This window comes from Varanus komodoensis, unplaced genomic scaffold, assembly GCF_004798865.1.
Source record: "Varanus komodoensis strain SLA01 unplaced genomic scaffold, ASM479886v1 scaffold7_1, whole genome shotgun sequence".
Lineage (NCBI taxonomy): Eukaryota > Metazoa > Chordata > Lepidosauria > Squamata > Varanidae > Varanus > Varanus komodoensis.
The window spans coordinates 10,592,851-10,617,986 of NW_025336479.1; the positions used below are offsets into that span (position 1 = coordinate 10,592,851).

Consider the following 25,136-nt stretch of genomic DNA (forward strand, 5'->3'; position numbering starts at 1 on the left):
AAATGCATAGAGTTGTCTAGTAATTATGCAAAGGCTTCAGTTAAAGTTGACTAAATATCCAAAGAAATAACCAAAGTATTTGAAGCTGGCATCCATATGCCATCCATTGAAGTATTTTAAGGTCTTCAATCCATTGCATTATAGGAGGTGCATGTTCCAATTTTGTAATATCAGCGTTTAAATTGGCAAAAGGCTGCAGGAAATCTGTTTATACTGACCATTTTTTAATTTCCATGTAGCTGGCAAATAATTTAAGAGAGCGTATATACCAGCAAATATTAAGGATTGTTCCAGTACAAAATTTATCTGCCAAAAAGAAGCACCTATGGCCATTGCCAAAAGAAATGTGTAAAAGACACATTAGCCATATTATAAAAACCCAGCAATTATCCAAATTATTATTTATTTATATTAAATTTCTAACCCACCCTAGTAGCCATATGGCTCCCTGGGCAGGTTATACCTACAAGATAAAATACAAAATAGAATAAAATACAGTTTAAAATACAAGACAAAGCAACAATTACTAATAAAAAGCATTAAAACCAATATAAGATGCATCACAGTAATGACATACCCATAGTTAAAATGCTACTTAAAAGAAGCTAACGGTTAAAATACCATCAAAATAAAAAGGTTTTTACTTGGCATCTAAAAGACTGTGAGGAAGGTGCCAGGCAGACCTCTCTGGGAAGCTTGTTCCAGAGTTGGGATGCCACTGCAGAAAAGGCCCTTCTTCATGTTACCACCCTCCTTATTTCCTGAGGAGAGAGTTCCTTCAGAAGGGCCTCAGATGCAGATCTAAGGTGCCAGGTAGGTTCATATGAGAAGAGGCAATTAAATTAAGCAGTCCCTTACTAAAGGGAAGTTGTGTTATTCAGTAGACAGGAAACAAAAGTTTTTGCTTATTAAAATCAGCCTAGACATAAGAGGTAGACATCAAAGTGGCAATCTGCTGATTAAGCTTTTTGTGGTGATGCCCACAGCAGCTTCTCAAATTCCCCGCTGAGTCAAAAAGTTTGAGGACCTCTGAAATAGGTTTTAGAAATTGTGGACAACTTGAAAGCTTATTTTTGCTATCTTGTTTTTGAACATTATAATAGTGCGGACTAAAGGTGGGGGCTATATATGGGATGACATATAGCCATTATACTCTGTAATGGGATTCCTCTCTGCAGTCAGGAGCAAATAAGTCTAATATGATTCACTGAAGCATGCAGCTCTGCAGAGAAGGGAGGCTGAATTTGTTTGATGTTGTTCTTGTATCACACTTACTAATTAAATGCCCACATGGGAAACCTGAGGAGAGAGGATGGGAATAAAGAATCAAAAAAAGCTTGAACAGAAGACATAAAAATAGGTTTATAATGAAAAATTTCAATGGTAGAAATAAAAACATGGCAGTTAATGTAAAGGACTTAGGATCAGCTATAAAGTGGAAAATGGTCCAAAAGTGATGATGTAATCTTAACTGAATTTTCTTCAATATACTCATCATAAGAAAGGTTTAAATAGATGACATAATTTTTCAGGTATAGGAGAGACATACACTGCAGGATGGTGAAAGATCAATGGACCACATTTTGGGTACAATATAATGGTGGAAAAGAACATAGAAATATCAAAGAATAGGTGGTAATTTTTATTAAAGCTTTTATTAAAACTGTTCATGAAAATGGAATGTTTTTCTATTGAGAAAGTAGAGTATATATTACACAATTTGGAAATGTGTTTGAAGTGTGATGCATATAAATTGCTGCATGTATAAGAAAGCTCCCTATGATTTAATTGTTTTGATTGGTTAAAAATTGAGTTATGGTGAAGTATAAAAGAACAAATGACTTGGTTGTGTAACAGTTGCTCTCTCCTTGCAGCAAGTACCTAGTCTCATGTTTGCTTTCTGACTATCTCTTGCTAAATAGCTATGCCACCACTTCACAACTGCATCAATTCTGGTCTCTGTGGAGCCTCTCTCTGACACTCAAGTTGCTCTCTCAAATCTCTCTTTTCAGAGGATACACTGTCTGACTTGTATGTGGGTGGTATCTCTAGACTTGTGTAACTTTATGCCCTGTACTAGAGACATGAAGTGGCTCTGGTGCCTGTCACCTCCAAGTAGTTAGCTTGTTATTTTTCCATAGGTGTGACTGCACAGAGGCTCTATTAAGCAAGACAGGCTACTTATCTGTAATTGGGCTACTTTAAGTGGTCACCTGTGCAGCCACACAACCTGCCTTCCATCTGATGCTTGCCGACTTCTTGCCCATGCACTGATTGCCAAGTAACTGAGAAGAGAACCTACTCTGTGTCCCTGAGACATGAATAGCCGTGGAGATTCTTTTGTAGATTCATCTAAGCTATTTTTTTCTGAAATGCTTTTCAGCACAGAATCTATATGTGCATGCCCATGGATCAAGAGGAAGGACAAAGGACTTATAGCTATAGACCAAAAATCAAAGCAAAACAAGCTAAAACTCTGTGTGTGTGCACATGCATGATCATACATCTACTCTAGATGCTTACCTCAACTTTATGTGTTTTTCTAAGATCCTGCTCTGTGAAGGCACAGATCTCTTTTATATGTACGTATAACAAATCATTCAGCAAAAAATCCTAACTTCAAGTATAAACTGATAGGATCTGAGGTAACAGTGAAGGACCAAGAAATGGATCTTGGGATTATGGTGGACAATGTGATGAAAATATTCACCCAGCCTGCAGCTACTGTGAAAAAGGCAAATTCCACTTTAGGTCTAATTAGGAAAAGTATTGCAAATAAAATTGCTGATTGAATAATACCTTATACAAATTTATGGTATGATCACACTTAGGCTACTGTGTACACATCTGTTTGCTGCATCTAAAAAAACAGATACAGAAATGGGAAAAAAGAGCAACTAACATGAGCAAGAGTCTAGAGTAATTTTTCTGTGAGAAGGGTTACATGTCTTCAGCTTAGAAAAAGGCAAGAAAACTAATACATGATAAGGATGTACCCAAAACAGGAAAATATGCAGATGAACGGGATAGTAAGTAAAATTCAAAAGATATTAGAAGACAAGAACCAATAGGATCCTTTTAAAGTGGTATGGGAAACAGATTTAAGAAGGAATGTTAGTAATGAAGAATGGGAAAACATGGGATAAGAGAATATCAAAATGTATGCCAATAAGAATAAAGGAACATTTTAATAAACTAGTATGGAAATGGTACCAAACCCTGGTAAAATTGAATTGTATGAATAGTAAATATTCTAATTTAGGTTGGAGATGTGGTCAAGGAGTAGGTACATATTACCATATATGGTGGGAATGTGAATATATAATGAAATTTTGAAAAGAGGTTTTTAAAGAAGGTTGTAAAATATGGAGCTTAAATATTGACACTAATCCTGGAATTGTATTATTGTCAAGAGAACAACAAAGATGGAATATTAAAGAATTAATAACAAACTTATTAACTGTGGGATCAATTATAGCAAAGAAGTGGAAAGTAAAAAATGATTATCAGTTGAATGATTGGTATAGAGAAGTTTGAAATATAACTATCAATGATAAGTTAGCTTGTGGTATTAAAGTGGAAAGAGGCTATATAAACAAAAATAATTTGATAATATTTGGGGACCATTTATTAAGTGTTAATATGGGAAAGGATTTGAAACTTCACAAGACTCATTGCAATTTTGGAAAGGGGATGGAGCTTCTTGAAAGAGTAAATGATTTAGCATGTATCTAGTGGTCCTGCTGGTGAGATACACTGGTTTTGATATGTTTTAGCAGAATTTTAATTGTATTTTTTTCATACAATTGCTGCTGACCTGCTACACCGGCAGGCGATTCAAAATCACTTCATAAAATCCATTGGAAAAAAAGGTGCCAGAACGCTGTTCCGGTGTGTTCTATGACAAAAAAAGCCCTGGGTACTGATATTTTTATACTAAATCTATTTTCTTGTAGCGTTAGAGAAAGAGAACACTGGTATGGAATGCCAGGAATAAATTTGAGGGGAAAATGGTTTCCATTACTTTGTGCTGCTAGAATAAGTTTTATTATGCCTGCTGAAGCTGACTGGTGATTTTCACTACAAAGTTACAGTGGTACCTTGGCTTATAAACTTAATCCGTTCCACAACACTGGTTGTGACCCAAAGTCAAATTTCCCCATAAAATTCAATGTAAATAAGGTTAATCCATTTTGGCCCCTCCGAATGTGGTTGTGAGCCAATTTTTGGTTGTGAGCCAAGTCAAATTTCTCCATAAGGTTCAGTGTAAATATGGTTAATCCGTTCTGTAACTATAATTTTAATCAGAAAAAATTGAAACAAAGTGACAAAGAACAACAAAGTAACAAAGTACTGTACAGCACAGTGGAGAACACTAACCTAGGTGGGGGGAGGTTATTGTTTTGAGGGAGAGTCCCCCTCCCGTAAGAACATTGCGGAGATCTCTTTCAGGAGTTTCCTCTCATCTTTCTCTATTAGCTGCAGGGTCAATTTTGGTGAAAAAGCTGTCTATAGTCACTTGTTTTTTGTATAGTCACTCGGGCGGGGGTGAGTTGGGAGGGGAGATGGCTGAGATTGCACCCATCTTTCCTGCAGGAGTGTGCCTGTGATCACGCACGTCTTCCCTGCACGAACGCAACTGTGATCGTGGCCATCTCTCCACTCAGGATGGCGGGGGGAAGATGGCCGTGATCCTGGTCACCAACCAATGTAGAGTTCGCAACCCAAGTCAAAATTTTTGTGAAATTTTTGTTCGCAACCCGATGTGAGCCAAGGTACCACTGTACTTTCTTATTATGAGATAGCTAGCTTTTTATATTCTTTATAATATGAATATTCCTGCTTATTTAGGAGTATGGCTTGTACAACTGTGGTCAATTTCCTTTACAGCGACCCAGGAAATAAAGGAAAATGTAGAGGATCTTGTTCCTTCATATTTCCTTAAATCTGAACTTTTACCTGAAAAACCTACTATATTTGTTGTCCATTATGCTGCATGGGTTTGTAGGCCACTTATATTGTAAGCAGCTTTGTGAAGGTGTTTTTTCTTGGAGGTGTTACAAATGCCTAAACAAAATAGAGATAATTTCCCTTTCTATCCCTGTCTAGCTCCACTATTTACCTTAACTTTTAGTTGTGTAAAAGCTCTGAAGGGTGTCGTAATGGACTTGTGCCTATTTTTTGAATTTGAATTTTCTGCTATGTATTGTGACTGCAAGTTTTATTTGCTATTTAGTGTGGCTTTACTTAACCAGGGAACCGTAGAGGACATAAAAATATGATGCTTTTTAAGGCCCAGTTTTACCTTTTTGTGTGCTTACAGGTGGATTATATTTCTTTACCCCCAAAAGGTGAAGCTCTATGAGCAGTGAATGGCCACCTCTGCTTCTTCTTGTTTTACACAAGTAGTTAAAAAATTTAGCTTGCACTGAGATATGGCTGCAAGCTCATTTGTAAGACCTTTGGGAATAATTTCATGACATTATCCTAAAAAACTGGAATGATGTATAGAAACTGATAGCATATTTACTTTTCCTGAATGTTGTCTCGGCACTTGCAGGCAAGGATAGCTTGCTGTCCAATAGGGAGGCATTCAGGTTGTCTTGCTGAACTGAGAATAGTGGCCTTATGTATTCTACTGACTGTACAAACTTGCTTGCTTTTATCCTGATGTCACACTGAGTCTGGTTCAGATCTGCCAGCATCTTAAAGACTCTGACTGTCAGCACACAAAGATCTCTTTCATAAATTTGCAGCTCTTTCTTTGTAGCAGCTGTCTCCGTTGCTTTCTTCTGTGCAGATCTTGCAATTATGTTTCTGACTTTGCAATATTTAAGTTTTAAATCAGACAAAGGATGTGTTCTTTGACTGTGGAACAGCAGGAATTGAATCCTCGGATGCCAAAACAAATCATGAGATATTCACCCAGATTTAGTGAAAAATGTATATTTTAAGAAGAGTTCTCATGAATTTTGAATGTGAAGCAAACACCTGCTAACATTTTGCTACCCCATCAGACCCTCTTCTGAAATTCTATAAGCTTTCAGAATCTACTGCTGTAGGCTGAGACAGGTTGAAGTGATGTTTACTGATCATTTGTAATTAATAGGTAACTGCTTGTTCAGTCTTGCTTACACAGTTACATTACCTTACACCTGGCACTGTTGTTTTTACCGGGATCTTAGCACTCTCCCATAACTATAATATATAAGATCTTGCAAATGGAGTTGATTATGATTTTTTGGGATACAGAGCTGAAGTTCTGACAAATGATGGTGATATGGTAAAAGATGAATAAGATACTCCAAGATACAGTAGTTTCTGTGTAATCCAAGGTTGTGATCAATTTGAGAAGTGGGGATTGAGGAATTTTAGCCAGGGAATGGTACACCCATGAAGTCAGCAACCATGACAGTAAGGATGCAATTCTATGGCTGCCAGAGAGTCCACCCAGCTGTAAGAGATGCTGGCTCCTCAGCTCTAACCTCAGAAACATGCTTCAAGGTTAGAGTTGAAATTCTGATCTTATGGTGCCCTCCCTCTGCCCTTGCAGCCAGCACAGAAAGAACTCTTCCAGCTGCGTCTCCAAGGTTGGAAGACCAACCTTGAAGCCAGAGACTGTGAGTGTTTCCGGGAAGACTGAAACTCTGTTACGATACAAAGTATCCTGGCAGTATCTCAGCTTCTCTTCCTCACACACTGGGACAAAAGACTTAGATGGCCAAAGTCTTTTAGGGCAAAGAAGTCAAGAGGTGACCTTCACCTCCATACTTCTTGCTCCCTCCATAGGATGCCCATAATTCCACTAGTTTGGAGGATTACAGGTAGTTGCATTATATTGCAATGTTTGAATGATTACATGCATGCAGTAATGCATTTGTTGAAATAATAGTTCATGAGTATCTGTCATTGGTCTTAATAGTGTTTTAATAGCAGATGTTCTTTAGCTTTTTTTTCCTTGTGTGTGATAACAGTGAAAATTAAAATGCTGGATAACCTTTTGGTTATAGGTTGAATTTGTCTGTGTTCTTCCTTACATTCAGAAAAATTTGCTTTACCAAAATTTAGTTCTATGATTATGAAGTTATTTAGCAGGCAAAAGAATTATCTACTTGTTAGCAATGGGTGTGTTCTTCACCTTACACCTTTGTACTCTGCAGTAAGCCACAGTGGGCTGGTTGTTGTGCAAACAACCCATGGTGTGCCTGACAGATGAACAAGCTGATTGTGGGTTGTTAGAGCCCTCCTTCCCCCTCTTCCACCATTTGTTCTTCTGTGAGCATCCCAGGGCACACTGTGGGAGAACCAAAATGTCTCCCCTTTTTCTGCCATGGTCACAAGCCTTTAAAAGCTTGCCATGGGTTTTTTCCCCTTTAATTTTTTTTTTCTTTTCCAGACTATGAAAGTCAGCTACAGACAATCCCTTTGAAGTGTCCCACTCTTGCATCAAAGAGCTGCCTATAGTTGCCAAGCATTTTTAAAAAAATCATATAGTTTTGCCCCTCTTAATTTTGGCAAGCATTTACAAAAACTTATTTTTACCCTCACCTGTTCAACTGTCGATATTCACAGTTGGACAAGTGCAGGAATGCAGATCCTTTGGTAGGCAGTGTGCAGCATACCGCTTTCTAGCAAAAAATTTCCAATTCTTTTTTGGCAGGAAGATACACAGACTCTAGATACCTGTATATTTTCCTGCCATTTTTAACCCTTTCTAATTCCCCCTTGAAAAATAGGACTTTGCCTTTGGCAGCTGTCAAACATAATTGTTCCTTTAAATTGGGTAGTTTGCAGCTTTTTCATGTTTCCAGGTGCACTTACCTCATGAACACATGCAAAAATGAGGACACCCTTGGAACATATGAGATCCAGCCTCTCCCTGACGATCTTGCCAGGATGTGGGTAAAAAATGCATCTATGTGCAAAAATTAAAGGGGACAAAAATAATAAGTGCTTGGCAACCATGGGCACCCTCTCCAAGGCGTCTCCAGGGACCTTTGAAGGGACTGTCTAGCTGTCAAAACAGGGATTGCAAAATCTGTCTTGATAGCCATCTTTTGCAATTCGATGGGGGAAAAGTTTAAAGGAGAAATGTCACAACAAACACGAAACAACTTTTAATTGTGGTGGGGGGTGGGTAGCCAGTGCTAGATGCCCCAAGTGCCATGGGTGTTTTTGAGACAGCTGGCACTGGCAGTTACCCAGAAGCACCCTGGCAATTGGAGCAAGCTTTATTACTACTGTTAACATGGGGCTCTGTAACCGGTTCCTCATACCCATAATGTAGTTGGTCATCTGTGTTTGGATGACACAACAACCCTTTAAGCAACCCATGGATTTTTAGGCTGGCTTGTTGCCCTGGGGAGGTCGGTCTGGGTTTGCATATCATGACAATGCATTGTGCCCACAACAGGTTGGTATCTTCTGCAAAACCACATCAAACTGTTCTATTTAAGGCCAGTGTTTTCAAGAGTGGCTAAAGCTAGTGCCTACATTATGGACCTGTAATACCAGTTAAATGGGTTTCTGCTTTAATTCCAGGCCCTCAGGTTCTAGAGATTTTGTCAGTGTAACATGTTTCTATCCATCCCTCTGAACTTAAGCAATTTTTAGAAAGTTGTGTGCAAATGTATTTATGTTTGTTGTATAGAATCCAAATGTTCTTTAAGGAGCAAGTTTATGGGGAAATGGCTTTTTTCAGAGTGCAAAATGTATACAGGGAAAATGTAGTCCTCTCCTGGCAGCTGGTACTTTCTTTGCAATAGTCAAAGCTGAGTGGACTATTAAAGTATTGTGAGCAATAATGCTGCCTACTGGCACAAAACAAAGAATTTCAAAATATCAGTTTATGTTTTATAGACTATAACAAAGCCTTGGACTGTGTGGATCACAAGAAACTATAGATGGTTCCCAAAGATACGGTTGTGCTTCAGCACTTTATTATCCTGATGCAAGAAACTACTGTTAGGACAGAAAATTGAGACAAATTGAATTGTTTCCAACAGCAATGGGCAAGGGTATATTTTATCTCCCTTTCTGTTCAGTCTGCCTGAAAAAGTAGATTAGGATCAGAAGGAGGAGTGAAAATTGGTGCAAGGTGCATCGATAACTTAAAATATGCACATGATACCATATTACTGGCAAAAAGCAGTAATGAACTGAAACAACTCCTGATGAAAATGAAAGAAGAAAGTGCAAAAGCAGACTGTAGCTAAACATTCAGAAAACAAAAACCATGACTACAGAAGTACACATCTTTAATGTCAACAGTGAAGGAATTGATATTGTGAAAGACTTTGCATGCCTTGGTTCAGTAATCAATTCAAAGTGTTACTGCAGCCAAGAAATACAAAGAGGTCTGAGAGTTGGACCGGCACCAGTGAAAGAACTACAAAAGCTCATCGAGTGTAAGGATATTTCACTGGGGACCAAGGTCAAGATTATCTACACTATTGTATTCCCATTCACTGTGTATGGATGTGAAAGCTGAACAGTTAAGAGAGCTGACAGGAAGAAAACTGATGCAACGTGATGCTGGAGGGGAGTTTTCCGAATACCTTGGGCTGACAGAAAGATGAACAAGTGGGTCCTAAATCAAATCAAGCCTGAACTTCGCTGGAAGCAAGAATGATGAAATTGAAGCCGTCATATTTTGGGCACATGATGAGAAGGCAAGACTCACTGGGGAAGAAAATACTAGCAAAAGTCAAAGGCAGAAAAGGAAGAGGAAGACCAGCTGAGATGGATCAGTTCTGTAAAGGAGGCCACAGCATTGAGTTACAACAGTTGTGCAGGATTGTGAAGGACAGGACATTTTGGTGGGCATTCATTTATAGGGTCACCATAAGTTGGAACAATGGCCCATAACAAATTGGGTGATGTCTTGACTTTAACAGTGAATGTATCACTGTTTCTCCTGTGTCTCCCTTCAGTATTTTGTGTACATTTAGAATGTGCTTTGCAGGAGTGTTGTGGAGCTTTGTTGGTGATTTTTAAAAAATGCCAATCTTCACTGCTGAGGGAGGAACCCTTTTCTTCAAATGTTGCTGTTCTTTTACATTTGAATGCTTCCCCCATCTGGTGTCAAAGCCTGCTGTTTAAATGTGCAGGCACACACAAACTGGTCAAGTTTATTCACATTGTTATAAGGCTGTTGCTCCCCCACCCTATCTCCTCAGTCAGGCTTGTCGTATAGTATAAATAATGGTATTGTGGAACCATCTCACAAATGGTAAAATGAAGCCAGGTCATATTTTGATTAATTATTTGAATATGCAGTCCTATGTGGCTCCTTTCATCTCCTTTGTTAAACAGAGTCTGGTCTGGACATGTTCAGAGCTACCCTGAAGAACCCTAAAGAAATGCTTTGTGGAAATGCTAAATATTCTTAGGGGACCTGAAAGAAAGTGTCTTCTTCAATATTACAATTCACACTAGAACAAGATCCAGTGGTCATACACATTCAGATTGTGCTTTATCAGAGTAGTGTTTTTCTCTGTACTTTCCCTTAGATAAAGCAGGTGTGCGGTTGTAGGTGAAGATGGCCTGGATTATCAAGCACAATGAATAGCATGCAACACATCTTGACAGAACCTTTCCCCAGTGTCCCTTTTTTGGGGGAGCATCTTTGCTGCTGTTGGCATCCACTCATGATTCATAATTACAGTTTCCATCGCTGTGTCCCATTTTTGATCACAAGTTCTGCAGTTTCTTAAATGACTGCATATGTGTGAGCAAAAACATTTTTAGCATCTTTTTTTCTTCACAAACTGCTGCTGTAATTTAGAGCCATTGATGTGTCATAGGGTTTTGGCTGACTTGCCAACTTGCACTGACTTACACTGGTGTAGGAACACCTGCAAGAAGCATCCTTCCTCACCTAGTGCCTTCCAGATATCTTAGGTTACAATTTCTATCATCACAAGCCATCATGGTCAATGGTCTGCTGTTTGAGGAGGGCTGGTATGAAGGACCCCAATGGGCAGCACCAGGCCATGGTTCCTTCCTATATGAATACTGAATGCTAACCTGCTGTCATTTGAATCCTGGTATGCTGCTGCCCCCATCAGAAGCTTTACTTATAGCCAGTCATTATGGAAACCTGCAGTTTATATACTGTGCTATCTTCAACTTATTAATTTCCTTTAAACAAAACTAGAATAGACTTCTGAGCTGTCCTCTTTGCTGCAGCACTCATTTTCAGATAGCTAGACAATGTTGAGAGAAGCAATGTTTTTTCAAGGGTTGTGCTAGTGTTGAAATGCCATAAGGAGCTGAATTATTCAGTAGTTTGTATCCCACCACTTCAAGGTTGTTTTCAAAGTGGTTTACAGTTCTTAAGAGTAAGCAATTAAAACACAAGGTGGTCGAAGATGTACTTCGATTACAAGTCATGACTGCTTTGGTAACACACTTAACCCTTCAGTCTTAAGGTGGGTTTAATGTGCCTATTTGGTGCTTAATACTGCATTAAGTGATGTGATCAGGTCAAAGATCAGAGCTTCCACATCATCTCAATTTTGGGGGTGGATTTGATTGGCATAATCAGCTGTGAATTGGCAAGTACTAAGTAATTAAATGGTCTGTGTGTGAATTGCTCCAGTCTTTGACCTTCATTCTTTTAAAATCTCATTGCCAGGAATATTTGGTAAAAATGAATGTTTGTTGCTATTCTGTCCACTGTTTTATTTTGTGACGTGCATTCCATATTAATGTGCTTCTGCTTCTGGCTGTGTTTGTGTGTGCAGCTGCATGTATATGCACATATATTGTTTTCACATTCTAAATCATAGCACCTTTTTTCCCTCTGACACTGATAAAATACCTGTAAACTCTGTTTAACTTGCAGCACAATCATTTCCCTCATGATTGTTTTTTGTTTTATACTAAAACTATTGGAATTGTCTAATAGGAGCGCTTACATCCATATATGCCCACCCGCCCCCTGAGATCTGCGGGAGAGGCCCTTCTCCGGGAACCCTCCGTGAAGAAAATTAGGAGGGTAGGTACTCGTACTCGGAGGAGGGCTTTCTCTGTGGTGGCGCCCAGTCTATGGAATGCGCTCCCCAGAGAGGTCCGCCTGGCGCCCTCGTTATTTGTATTTCTGCGCCAGGCAAAGACCTTTTTATTCAAACGTCATTTTAATTGCTAATATTATTTCCTTATTTTATTCTTTGGCCAGGGCGACTTATTTTATATTGTAAATTCATTTTATATTTTTAATGTATTATATTTTAATTTTTTGTGAGCCGCCCCGAGGCTTCGGCGAATGGGGTGGCATAGAAATTTTCTAAATAAATAAATAATACAAATTTTGGATTTTTTTCTCATGGCAAGCAAGGCCACCTTTGCTATTAGTATACTGGAAGGCTCACTTACGTATGGGAGAACAGCATTACAAAAGATGCCCAAAGACCTGATGAAAGCCTGGAAGGAAGAACATACAACAATGACTGGACTGAGTCCCCTAAACTATCCTAGTCACTTTTATATTCTCTGCCCCCCCTACATACACACACAATGCAATCTTTATTTATTCATTATTCTATAATTTTTCAAAAACAATTTTTGCTGTCATAAACTACAAAACAAAAAACAAACACATGTATATTAAATAATTACAAATTAACATTTCAAATATATTATAATCATAAGAATGATAATAACAATAATACATGGATATTTAAAAATCCTCATCCAGTAAGATCATATAGAAGTGGTAGACTGATGAAATATTGGAATATGTCCCAAGACAAAGATGTCTTGCAGGCTCTCAAAAGATGCCTGTATTCTGATGTTTTCAGACCACTGCAGGACTGAAGGAGACACTTGGTCTGTCCAGCCCTATAATATGGAGTCTCTTGGCCATATAGTCCACTAGTGATGGCTGAAGGAGCAATTCCAGAGCATGGAAATATAATTAAACAATGCATGAACATCCTTAAACAATCGTGAAGTGTCCAGAACAAAATTAATGTGTCCTAATATCTGTCCAGAAGGAAGCCACCACTGTACCTGTCCACATCATATGCACCAACGTGTGAAATAAATTCAAGTCAGGGAAATTAAACCACCTCCTTCCATGGACAGCTGTAGTTTGTAAAATGATAAGCCATGAGCAGGGCATGGAGTCCTCAAATAAAGCTTCTAAAGAATTTGTTGAATCTTTAGAAGTTGTGATTTAGGTATAGACAGTGGTATACCTCAAGGAACATGCAGTATTCAAGGTTAAGAGTTCACTTTTTAAGGTATATTGCTCCATATAACATGAAGAAATGGTGCATGTGGGCACCTGTCCACTGACCTGTTACTTTGGTGTAGCACCTCCAAATAAATAATAAAAACACAGGAGACCCAATTCATGCGAACAGAAAGGGAAGTAAACTGGAAAATAGTGCAAATGTTGATCACTTGAATAAATTTAAAAAGCCTCACATAATGGTCTGAGTTGATAAGTCCAGTAAATACTGGCTGCTTCAGTGACTCCATCCAGCCACCTCATCCTCTGCCATCCCCTCCTCCTTTTGCCATCTATTGTTCCCAGCATTAGGCTCTTCTCCAGGGAGTCCTTCCGTTTCATTAGGTGGCCAAAGTATTTGAGTTTCATCTTCAGTATCTGGCCTTCTAAAGAGCAGTCAGGGTTGATCTCCTTTAAGACTGACTAGTTTCATCTCCTTGCAGTCCAAGGGACTCGTAGGAGTCTTCCCCAGCACCACAATTCAAAGGTCTCAATTCTTGGGCTCTCAGCCTTCCTTATGGTCCAGCTTTCACAGCCACACATTGCAAATTGTATTAGTTATACATATAAAACAAGTAGTAATAATACTTCACGTGAATATGATCATAATAATGAGCTTTAAAATAATGTTTGCATAAGCCCATATTAAATAGTGTTTGAATAAGCCCATGGACAATGTCTAAAAACTGCATCAATTCAAACTTCCTATACCATTTCAGTGGTATTAGGTCCTGCCTGAAAAATAGTTATCCATAAACTGTATTATAAAAAGTAAACAGAGTATATCTGTAACAGATCTGTAGGAAAGCTGGAAAAGTTTTCCACCTCTGATTGGGTACACTGCTTGTGAGGAGAGAGCTGTGGTCCTACTTTCAACAAAAAGGTCTTCTGCTTATGGAGCTTTCTTGAAGAAGTGAAATTGGTCATCATGTCAAACACAGAACATAGCCCGAAAGTGAATTGGTGGGCCATGCTATGATCCCAGGCAATTTTCTTTGCCCTGGTAAAGACCCATCTCACTTCTACCATGTCCTTTGACTAGACTGGAAAGATCATAATGCAAGGAGCCCTTCACAATGATCACAATGCAAGTAGCAGTGTTCCTTTTCTCATGTGCTTGTTTTAGCACTGGAATGTTTTAAATGATTGCTCATGGGTGATTTGGATCTTGGGAAGTAGGAATAGGTGAGTAGTGCACACATTCAGTCTGTAAGACACACTCTTCTGGTAGTTCCAAGACCTCCCTCAGCATATTCCCCACAAATATAGGCAGGTTGCCCTGTTCTTCCCATTCTTTGATTTTAACTAGTTTTGTATTGTTCTTGCTATCTTAAGCAGACAGCTGCAGTGCTCAACAGCTGTATGGATTGTCTGTTCCTGGTCTTGTATATCATAAACTCATGTTTTCCCTGTTCTCTATTAGAATTCATCTAATGAGCTCTATAAGTTAGCCACTGCTGTTTTAATCAAGAAGACATCAGCAGAGAAGGATTGCAACAGGTCCATAACCCTCTTGGTGGGTTAGCCTGATGGTGGTGGTGGTGGTGGTGATGATGATGATGATCATTTTTATTGCACACAATAGCTCAAAGGCTCTCTGGGTGGATAAAAAAATAAAATACATAAAACAAACATTATACAAACGTGTGTGTGAGAGAGAGAGAGAGGGAGAGAGAGGGAGAGAGCACGCGTACTCTATTTCAGGTGGTGCTGTGGGCTCCACTCTGCTAAGGAAGTTTTACTGCTCTTTCTAGTCTCCCTAGGCCACTGAGTTTGCAGTAACTAAGCTGCAAAAAAGCAGATTATAGACTAGGGTGAGGAGGTGGCAAAAGCAGTTCTGAGTTCTCAACCATGGTACAGCCCCAATCACTTAGAAACAGTAGGATAAGGAATCCAGTTATGAAAACAAAAAGATGAGTTTTCCCTGCCATGCTCCATGCAAGCCCTCTCACAAATTGCTTTTTCTCTTTGAAAAGTATTTGCCATTGTGACCAGGGAGAAAATTACCCAAAGAGAGCTTATGTGTGTATGAGGAGATGATCTGGAAATATGGAGATGTGGATTTGGAATTCTGCACTACTTAACCATGCTCCCCCTTCTTTGCTTTTCAAATCAGATCTCAGTCCTTCTCTTTTTATGTGAATCAGACTATTCTGTGTTTTAAATGCACAAAGCTACCAGATTCTAGTTTGGTTCAGCAAGTAGATTCCCAAAATCCTCAATAGGTCTGGAAAGGATCTATTCTTTATCTTTTTATAGAATGCAAACAGTGAGGTAACCAGGTTATGCATCAATTGCTTTGACCTAAATCATTCAAAGTAATACTTTTCAGTGGCCTTAGGTTAAAAACTTGGAATATTATCAGGTAAAGAGGAAGTATAGTAATTTATAAAGAAAAGTTTCTGTAATCATCATCCTAATCCTTAACATATTAATTTAAAGATTGTTTTAGTAGTTTCATTTTGAAATATTATGCCTTAGCCTGGAGTATAGCGCAGAGACCCTCCCCGCTTGTCAGGATAGCTCTGATGAAAGTGGTTGTGGAACTATAGAAACTGTATATTTGTAAGGGGAAAGGAGTTTCTTGTGTTTCTAGATCTTGTTTGTGAAAAATTGGGTGAGGGTATTAAACCAACTGGTAAAGTAGGCTTCCTCAGCCTGGTGCCCTCCAAATGTTTTAACTGACCATCAGCCATGCTGGCTGGGGCTGATGGGAGTTTCATTTCAAAGCAACTGGAGAAGTCCAAGTTGAGGAAGGCTGCAATAAGGAATAAAGCCTTGCATAGTTCTAACAGCAACTAATACAAGTTTGAAAGAACATACACAGGGTTGAATGACTGTCTATAGAAAATAGACTCCATGGATACAGAAACCATTCAGAAGTCATGGCTATGAAGGATAATTAGAAGCAGATAAAATGGCTGGTCTTTGAGAAAAAGATATGATGAAAATGTTGAGCAGTCTCATACCAACTTAGTATTATATGTTTTGTAAGATCTTGGTGACTTCTGGCTGCACAGTGAAAATGAGGAATGAGAACCGGTTTTCTTTGGGTAATTGGAACCAAATGAAATGAAAGCACAAAGCACAGTGATGAAGTATGAGGTGAATGGATGATGTCCAAAGCAATACAAGTAGCTTAAAAAAATCTTAGTGGAAGGTACACCTGGAATTGGATTATGTTTGGTGCCAGAGAGTCTTTTGGATTTTTTTTCTTAGGAGTCACAGTTGTGTGTCAGTTATGAACAGCAAGACTATGGATATGATGGGGCATGACAGTGTGGCTTGTGCTAGTTTCAGAGAAGACTAGTGGAAAGGTCAGCACCTTTTCTGCTCCAAAATACACCATAAAGGTGGAGAATAGGTGACATTCCTTTCAAAAATATTAATGAAACTTAGCCACTATTGTATATCATAAGCCAGATTTGCATCGCTATTACTTCCTTGAATAATGTATCAAAATGTGCTATTAATGAGATAGTAGTGCCAGTTAAATGAAGCAGCATGTTTCAACCTGTGGCTAAGGGAAAACTTGGCCTTGCTGTGTACATTTCATTTAGCCTTTTCTTAAAGCTCATGTCTTCCATGCTTAATATTCAGAAGCAGCATTTAAAATGGTAAAACGTTGTCCTGCCAAGATCAAGACTTTAAAGTCATCTCTTGCTGTTTCCAAGAAATGAGGTCTTTCAGCACAGAGTACAGTTTCATGCTCATCAGAAGGAAGATAAATTGCTCTGTTTTTCCTCCAAAGGAGATGGTTTCTAAAAATAGAGCATCGTGGAGCTCCTACGAACAAAAGAATTCCTAAGATCCACCTCTGCCATTGTCCCTCTCTCCTTATCGGTACTTTTGCTCCTTTCCCTGAAAAGCTCCATGGTTTTAATACTCTAAATGTTCTTTCTGTGTCACTTTATCAAGATAGTAGTTCTCTAACTTCTTCCCTCCCTGCAACTGAAACTAGCCTTACTCAGTATCCATTTTTCCAAACAAACTGAACTCTGCTGTTTGTCTACAAGATCAGTTTCAGTTTTGTACTCTTACAGAACACTTTGGAATAGGGGTCACTCTTTAAAACTTCACAGATGTTATTTCTGGGTCTGGATTTTCACCAGCCTTTCAACCAAACTTTGGAATCACTCAGTTGAAAATGGTATATAATACACTTAAATTATTTCATAGACCCTCTTTGTAGCAGAGGGCCTTGCCCTGCCCTGCTCTGCCCTTTGTTTCCTTTTAGGAATGATGTGTTTGCTTTTGAGAGCATCCAAATTATAGCATAGTTGTGTCTTGAGTGAAAATGTGATAGTAAAGACAGATGAAGAAAATGTGAGGAAGAAGATCTAACAGGAGTAGCTCAGAAGAGCATTCATTCTGGTTGGTCAAAATGAATCTTTTCTTCTCCCTCTTGGAAAAATATGTTGGTTTTTGCCAAGTGTTTCAATTTAAATGTAGAAACCTCATCCCTAAAAGCCACTGGTTGGCTAATACCTGTGGCATGGTAACAATCCCTCTCTCCAGGTCTCCAAAATAATTCTGCAACTGTTTAAAAATTAAGGGAAAGGGTGAAAATGTAAAACAGCATGTGCAGCTTTTTAAAAATGAAGGGTATGGCTTACCTAAAGTAGGGGAGCAAAGTAGGCAATGGTTCATGATAACTGAACCATGGGCATACATACAAATTAAGTTGTAAAACTGTGCTAAAGGCAGGTTTGTACTGTTAAAATGTTACATCTGTCTTCATCCCAAGATGACACAAGCAGGGTACCCCTCCCCCAGTCAATCAAGTGAGTGAAAAAGCAGGGAATTATAAATCTTGCCTGTAGGTACTATAAAATATAAATCCTACTTTTTTTGTCAATTGTATATTTGTTGAACTGCATATGTAGTAAATGCTTCAGATAACTGGGAATGTTTTGTAATCCTTGACAATGCATTTCCTATCTGCAAAAGCTTTCTCATACAGACATGTACACAGAAACAACCATAAAAATGAAGAGTGCAAGTTCTTTTTCAGTTAAGACTTGATACTTCTGTCCTGCATTTTTCAGCAGCACTGGGTTCCCCTTTCTAAAGCATCTTTTACTTCCCTCCTCTCACTGTAAACTCTTTTCTAGAGCCCACATTAAAATACTTTTAATCAGTAGCAATGTATGCCAGCAACGTACCATCATTCCTGCTGCCTGCATTCTCCGAATTATAGATGTGGTTCAGCAAACTCTCTGCTGAGTTAGAACCAAACTCGGAAAGTCAGTGACATCCATGGAGGGTTTCTCCCCAAGTGTTCAGAGGGAGGAAATTTTTAGATTCCTCCTTCCATGTCCCAATAATTATCACCCTCAACTAACATTATTTACATTTCTTAAACAAAACCTGCATGTTAAATGCAAATATTAGTTTAGCATCATAATACATTTATTTATTATCTGATACTATATTGCATTTCTATCCTCCAACAGTCTTAAGGTGGGTGTGTGGCTCTTTCCCTCCTATTTTATCTTCGCAGGAATTTTAGGCTGGGAAAATGTGATGCACCCAGTGGAGTGAGGATGTGAAACTGGGTCACTGAATTGCTGGAGCCAACATGCGAGCCAGCATTCTAGCACACTAATGGTAGAGCCAACACTACACTGCCCTTACTATACAACGCTGCGTTTTGCTTTGCTCTGTTTTCATCTCTAATTATCTAGGCAGGAATGCCACAGCACACCTGGAATGCTAAGAGAAGGGCACTTTGTTATTTCAAATATCTGCTTTTTGTTTGAGTAATGATGGACTGTTAAATTCTGAGTAGTAGCTGAGAGTTACTAAAGCTTCTGCCACTTGGGACTGTATGGATATGAAATACTTACGCCAACATGGGCTCTTTAATTACAGTTGGCTTTAATACAATTATAGTCAGCTTCTGTAATGGTTCTCCTTTTGCTGTTGCACAAGTAGTTAGGTTTTGGCAAGGTAAAGGCTGTTGCCTCAAGATCAAAGTTTGCCACTGCACATCATTATGAATGTGTAGAATGGGACCACATGGTAATACACCCTGGCAGTGAGCCAGTCCTCAGAGTTATACATGGGCTCTTACCTCTCCTTCCAAAGGGTTTAGTGGCTGTGTTGGCTAGTTACCTGGTGGCTGCCCACTTATGCCGAATAATAGATGATATTGCATGAAATACCAGAGAGTGGGCCTACCTTGAAGTATTCATTGGAAGACCTAGTGAGTCAAGATATGTGAACATAATTTGTGTTTTAGCCTTCATGTGTAATAAGCAGGGTTGTGTATACTCGACTCTGTCCGTTTCTGTTTGTGCACCAAGGAAAGCGAAGTTCTCTGGGTTTATTCCCAGAACAGATTATTGCATTAGTCTCTGGAATGTTATGCTAAACCTAAGCAGTTTCCATGTATCTATTACGCGTATATGTGAGTCTGCCTTGAAGAGACTCTTACAGAGAATTTGAACAGAAACATTTTCAAGGAGTAAGATGAGGACAGGGTTGTTGTAGGGCAGGGGTGGACAAAATGTAGGTTTGCACAATCAAATTTGTTTTTCACTGGCAACCCAGAGAGCCACTAACCAGAGCCAAGTGTAAAATAGTGACTTAGGAAGCTGGACATAGATTTATGGAATGTGCTCAGCCCAGGAATTTTCCATACCAGAACTGGGGCTTGCATATAAATTTTTTCCACAGACGTCTGCTGTTCTCCCCCAAAGCATCTTAGCACTATTTAGATGGAAAAAAGCTTTATGTTGTTGCTTTTATTAAAGCATTGCCTGCTTTACTGCAAATCACAGAGAGATCTATCAGGACTTTCTAATCTACCTCTGCCTGACACTGCTATAGAACCCATTAAATAGGGTTACTGAGGCATTTGTGAAAATCTGGTGTTAGTTTTGTTTCAGTGAGGACCTCTTTGCCAATCTGAAAGTAAATCCAATATGGAATACCAAATAGGTTGTCTTCCTATTGAAACTGTGGTAAAAAAAAAAAAAACTGCTTAAATGTTTCAAGGTAAGCAGTTGTGTTTTATCTCCTCAGAAAGTGGAACTATGGAAAGCTGAGTCTTTCTAACTGGTTTTAAGTAATTTTCTAACTGGAAAAATTACTTAAGACTAATTTAAGTAAGCTCCAGAGAGATAGAAAACACATGCACACACAATAGTTGTTTCTCTGAGAGTACAGGCAGGGTGAATCGCTAATTATAGTGGTCACCCATGATGTTATGTAAGAGTTGTTTCTTTACACAGAAAGCAGGTTTGTATTTCAATAGTATGGCTCAAATAAAACCCAGCACAATCAAATATTTTGATATATGGGAAAGATTCTTGGGCATGCTTTATTTCCAGGCTATCTTTTTTAAATTTTAAACTGCTTAACTGCAAGAATGATTATATATCAAATTGTTGGTGCTCAGGATTAAATAGTGGGGGTTAGAAATCCCATGCTAATCCAAAACCACCCCCAGGAAGGCACACAAGCTGGGTGGGTTTATCTACTTGGAAAGCTTTATAGCTTTAAAATTACACGATGGTAAATTACACTGAAAACCTTGGTATTCTGCACTCAGGCTTGTGATGTTGCTTTTTCTCTCTTGCAGATGAGGCTCATGGTGTTGTCTCTATCACAGCTTGCAGAAAGGAAGACTGGTAAGTGCTTGCATTTCTAGAGGAAAAAATACAGTGTTTGGTATTTTTAATCTCTATGGGCCAGTTCCCAAGGTCTTTCATTTGTACTGGAACATCAAGCTTAGTATAATACCATTCAATATAACATGTGCACCCTCACCCATGTAATCCTTCCGGGAAAATTTGCCTAGCTTCTCTTTGAAGTGGGTCATAGTCAAGTCAGAAATGCTTCCTCCTTGGGTCATTGGCTCAGTTGATAGCACATACCTGAACACTGATCCTAGGCACATTTATTTGGAAATAACCTCTGTGAAATCATTGAGACTTGCTGCAAAGTAAAATGGAACACAGTTGGGGTGTTAGTCCAATCTTTAGACATCAGGCTTTTAAGTAGCCTGATGCTTCAACCGTTCATCATTGGATTTCTGTAGTCTTCATTGACTTATGGGCTTGGCAGCGAATATGTGGGTCCCACCAGCTACTCAAGTATCCTCTCATTTGAGAGAATATTGGCCAAGGAATTGGCAATGACATGATTGCATTGTAAAAGTCATATGAAGTTTATAGATAATTTCAGGCAGGCATCTTATTCTTTCATCCTAAAGAGCAAGCAATCCACATATCATTAAAAGGAATTATCACAAGTGCAGTTGTACAAACCTTAAAAAAAAGGGTTCCAGTGATGATAGAAGGATGAGACAATGGCTAGGAGGCAGGAGAATGTGAAAGCCAAAGTGTAAATCCCATTTAGCACACATTTTTAGAAACATGGTTTGCTCAGGTCATTTCCTTTTTTGAGACAAAGCAGATGTAGGAGCCCCAGTTTGGATCAGGACCATGGCACAGGAGGAATGGAGTCTAGTCCCTTCTTTCCTGCACAGATGCATTTAACTCTTGGAGTGTTACACTGTGGTTTGCGGCCAAGTTTTGTTGGCAGATCACTGATAACTTTTTGGATTTTGGTCCCTGGGGACAGGGTTCAGGGGGCAAAAATGGTGCCAAGACCTCCTGGAGTTGCCTACCCCTGAGCTAGATAGTAAGCAGACTGTGTATTATTGGTAGTATTAGCATTTGTTATCATGAAATACATGTATAATTGGAGCTGTACAAAGATAAATGACATAGGCCTCAGGTGTGTAATTTAACATAATTAAAGGATAAGGAAGAGGAGCAAAAAACAAATTTATGTACTAGAACTTTCTTGTTATATAATGTCCATGCAGGATGGGCAATGAGATGATAGTTCTGCAAGAGCAGGCACCAAAAAGCAGTAAGTCCCAGCTGACTGAACCTGTGGAGCAGGCTCAGTGCCGCAGTGCCTGCTGCTGCAGCTAGGAAGAGTGGTTCCTTGAGGAATGTTGTCAGTAGATCTGTAGATGGAAATGTGCTGGAGCAAACATTTGAAATGTGCTGACACATCAGTTTTCTGTAAAGCAGCAAGGGGCGAGGAGTAGAATGCATGATCCTAACTGTGAATTAGAGCAATAATAGCTTCATATTCCATGATTGTAAATGTCTGCATCTTTTAAAGCAAGCATTCCTTCAGCTAATACATGTTGATTGTTCTTTTCAGCAACAAGACAGAAGACAGTTTAAATTTCTGGAAAGGTTGCTATAAAGCAGATTCAAGGGGAACCACAGATCAAAGGAGCCCAACTCTCTTGTGGGATTGCTCTGCACGGGAGACAATGGGTAGTGTCTCCAAAGAAGAAAGCACTTTAGAAAGACTCCCTGGTCTGAAGGTTTCAATGAGCACTAAGGAAGCAGCACAGAGAAATCCTTCTTACCCAAAGGAGCCCACTTCTGCAATGGAACCTAACATAAAAACTGTGCAAATGAATACTGATGAACTAGAAGAGGAGCCTGAGCACTTAGACCCTGGCAGAGCAGCAGGAGAAGCTTCTCCGCCACTTGCTGGAGCACAGACTGTTGGTGGGGATGAAAGATACCATAGCAATGAACCAAAGCAACTAGAAGCCTTCAGCAAAGAGCACTTAGACAAAAGGCAAACATTGGATAGGAAGGGCTTTCAGAGGTTTGACTGGCTTTCTGAGCACAATGAAGGGCTTGGGCCTCCCTATGGAAACATAAAGAAGCCAGCTGATGTAGCAACAAACCTGTCTCTTAGGGGACAGTCTGCACGAGAAGCTTCTTTGTTGGCTCTGCCAGTATTTAGAAAAATGCTAAATCCTCACTTAAGTCAAGTAAAGACTGCTGAGAGTACACTGCCTCTCAGGAAGGGAGAGACAGTGGACTCTGATCTAGGCGAAGTAAGTTCTGTTAATACAGCTGAGTGGACCTCACAGAAAGCAGGGCTTCAGACTGTGACAGACCTTGCTGCTCACAAACATGCTTGGGCTGTGAGTGCCAGGGACACTACAGAACGTGTTCCTCTGAGGTCTGTGGAATCACCTTCCTGTGGCACCTATGAAGAAACGAGTCCTTACATGTGCAATGTCCTGCTGGATGAGCATGGAAAAGAGGATGCCGGCCAGGAAGAGGACCCAACTGTGTACACATGCATAGAATGCAGCATCTATTTTAGAATGAAGGAACACTTGATGGATCACATGCTTCAACATAACAGGGGACTAGGTTTCGATCAAAGCAGAGAGAGTAGTGCAGGTCAGTGTCAGTTGACCTGTAATGAGTGTGGATGGGCTTTTGGAGATATTGGTTCTCTAGAACAGCACAGAAGACTCCACCAGGAATCCAGAGAAAAAATAATTGAGGAAATTCAGAAGCTCAATGAATTCCCAGATGAAGGTCGTGATGCCAGGCTACAGTGCCCAAAATGTGTTTTTGGAACCAACTCCTCTAAGGTGTTTGTTCAGCATGCAAAGATGCATGTCAGGGAGAGGAAAGATCAAGGCTTGAAGAAGTTAAACTTGTTTGGCAGTCCTGGTGCTAGTGAGCCACGTGACAGCTCCATGCACAACATATCTAGGCACTTCCGACCAAATGAGCATGTACCACAAGTGGCGCATGCGCACAGTAGTAATAAAAGTCTCAGCACCTGCACACTTTGCAGCTTCCCTGCCCCAAATGAAAATATTTTAAAAGAACACATGAAATATGCTCATTCCCATCCATCCTGGAACGTGGAGACTTTTGAAGCAGATATGAACCAGCCTGGAACTAGTAGGGATGCCTACAGCCCTGGCAGGACAGGCCGGCACTCAGAAAGTGATTATTTGAGCAAAGCAGACAAACTCTTTCCTCAGCCCCACTGTGAAACCGTGCCTCAGTATGATTCTCTCCCAGGCTTCACAGTAGACCACCAGAGACTTAGTAAAAGCAATGGCACTAATAAAAAAGATATCCCCATGCCTGGATTTCGGGCTAGGAAAAGAGCTCCCTACAGCTCTTCACATAAGGTCTTGGGGATGTCCCCTCTTACCTCAGCAAAAGAATATTCTCCATATGCCCTGAAACAAATGAAGCATAAAAGCACAGCACAGCTACTTGAAGCTGAGAGAGAGAATGCCAAAAGCCATCCGGGTGGGCTAGAGGAACTTCAGCACAAATGGTTACCTTCAAGTGATATTAGGAGTATGGAGGAAGAATTCCCTGTAGCAACTGAAATAGAATTAGCAGAGAATAGATACTTCAGGCCTTTTGTTCTTCCTCAGTCTGCTTTGGACCTCAAAAGGGCTTTCAGGGGCATCTTGAAGGCAACAGATTATTCAATTGCATCAGCAGGACAGCAACATCAGTTACGTCAGATGGTTCCTATTGTTCTTGTTGAGGAGATTAATCTGTATCCCAGAAAGATGAAGCGACCCAAGCTGAAGATTCTCAAGAAAAAGTCATCACCTCTCTCCCGAGAATTGGGAACGGATGAGTCCCTTCCTTTAGGTGTATTCCTGTTAGATTCCTCTCTAGAAGGATCTCTAGAGTTGGATGATCTTCTGGATGGAGATTCACCAATGCTGAAGAACGAGGAGAGAAAATGCCCATACTGTCCTGACAGGTTCCACAATGGGATTGGCCTAGCCAATCACGTGCGGGGCCACCTGAACAGGGTGGGTGTGAGCTACAATGTCCGTCACTTCATCTCTGCAGAAGAAGTGAAAGCTATTGAGCAAAAATTTTCCTTCCAAAAGAAGAAGAAAAAAGGTAGTATGTATTCAATTTATATTTTTTCATTTTTTCTAATATTTTTCATTCCCTTGAAGATGGGTATGTATGTTCGCTCTTTATCTCTCAAAAATAGGTGTTACCGCATTCTAGCGGCATCTAATTGTCACGATGTTATATGTTTAATCATACAATCTAGTGGC

General features: G+C 39.6%; 1 protein-coding gene across 7 annotated transcripts in view; it reads left to right on the forward strand.

Moving 5' to 3' along the window:
* WIZ (WIZ zinc finger) overlaps window positions 1-25,136 on the forward strand; it is a 73,667-nt gene that overhangs the window by 21,342 nt on the left and 27,189 nt on the right. For 6 of the 7 annotated variants that reach the window (XM_044453620.1, XM_044453622.1, XM_044453623.1 and 3 more), the window contains exons 3-4: window positions 20,826-20,874; window positions 22,427-24,975. In XM_044453620.1, coding sequence (XP_044309555.1) covers window positions 20,826-20,874; window positions 22,427-24,975 — 2,598 coding nt within the window. The remainder of the gene's footprint in view (window positions 1-20,825; window positions 20,875-22,426; window positions 24,976-25,136) is intronic. The other variant, XM_044453621.1, reaches the window with a different exon arrangement.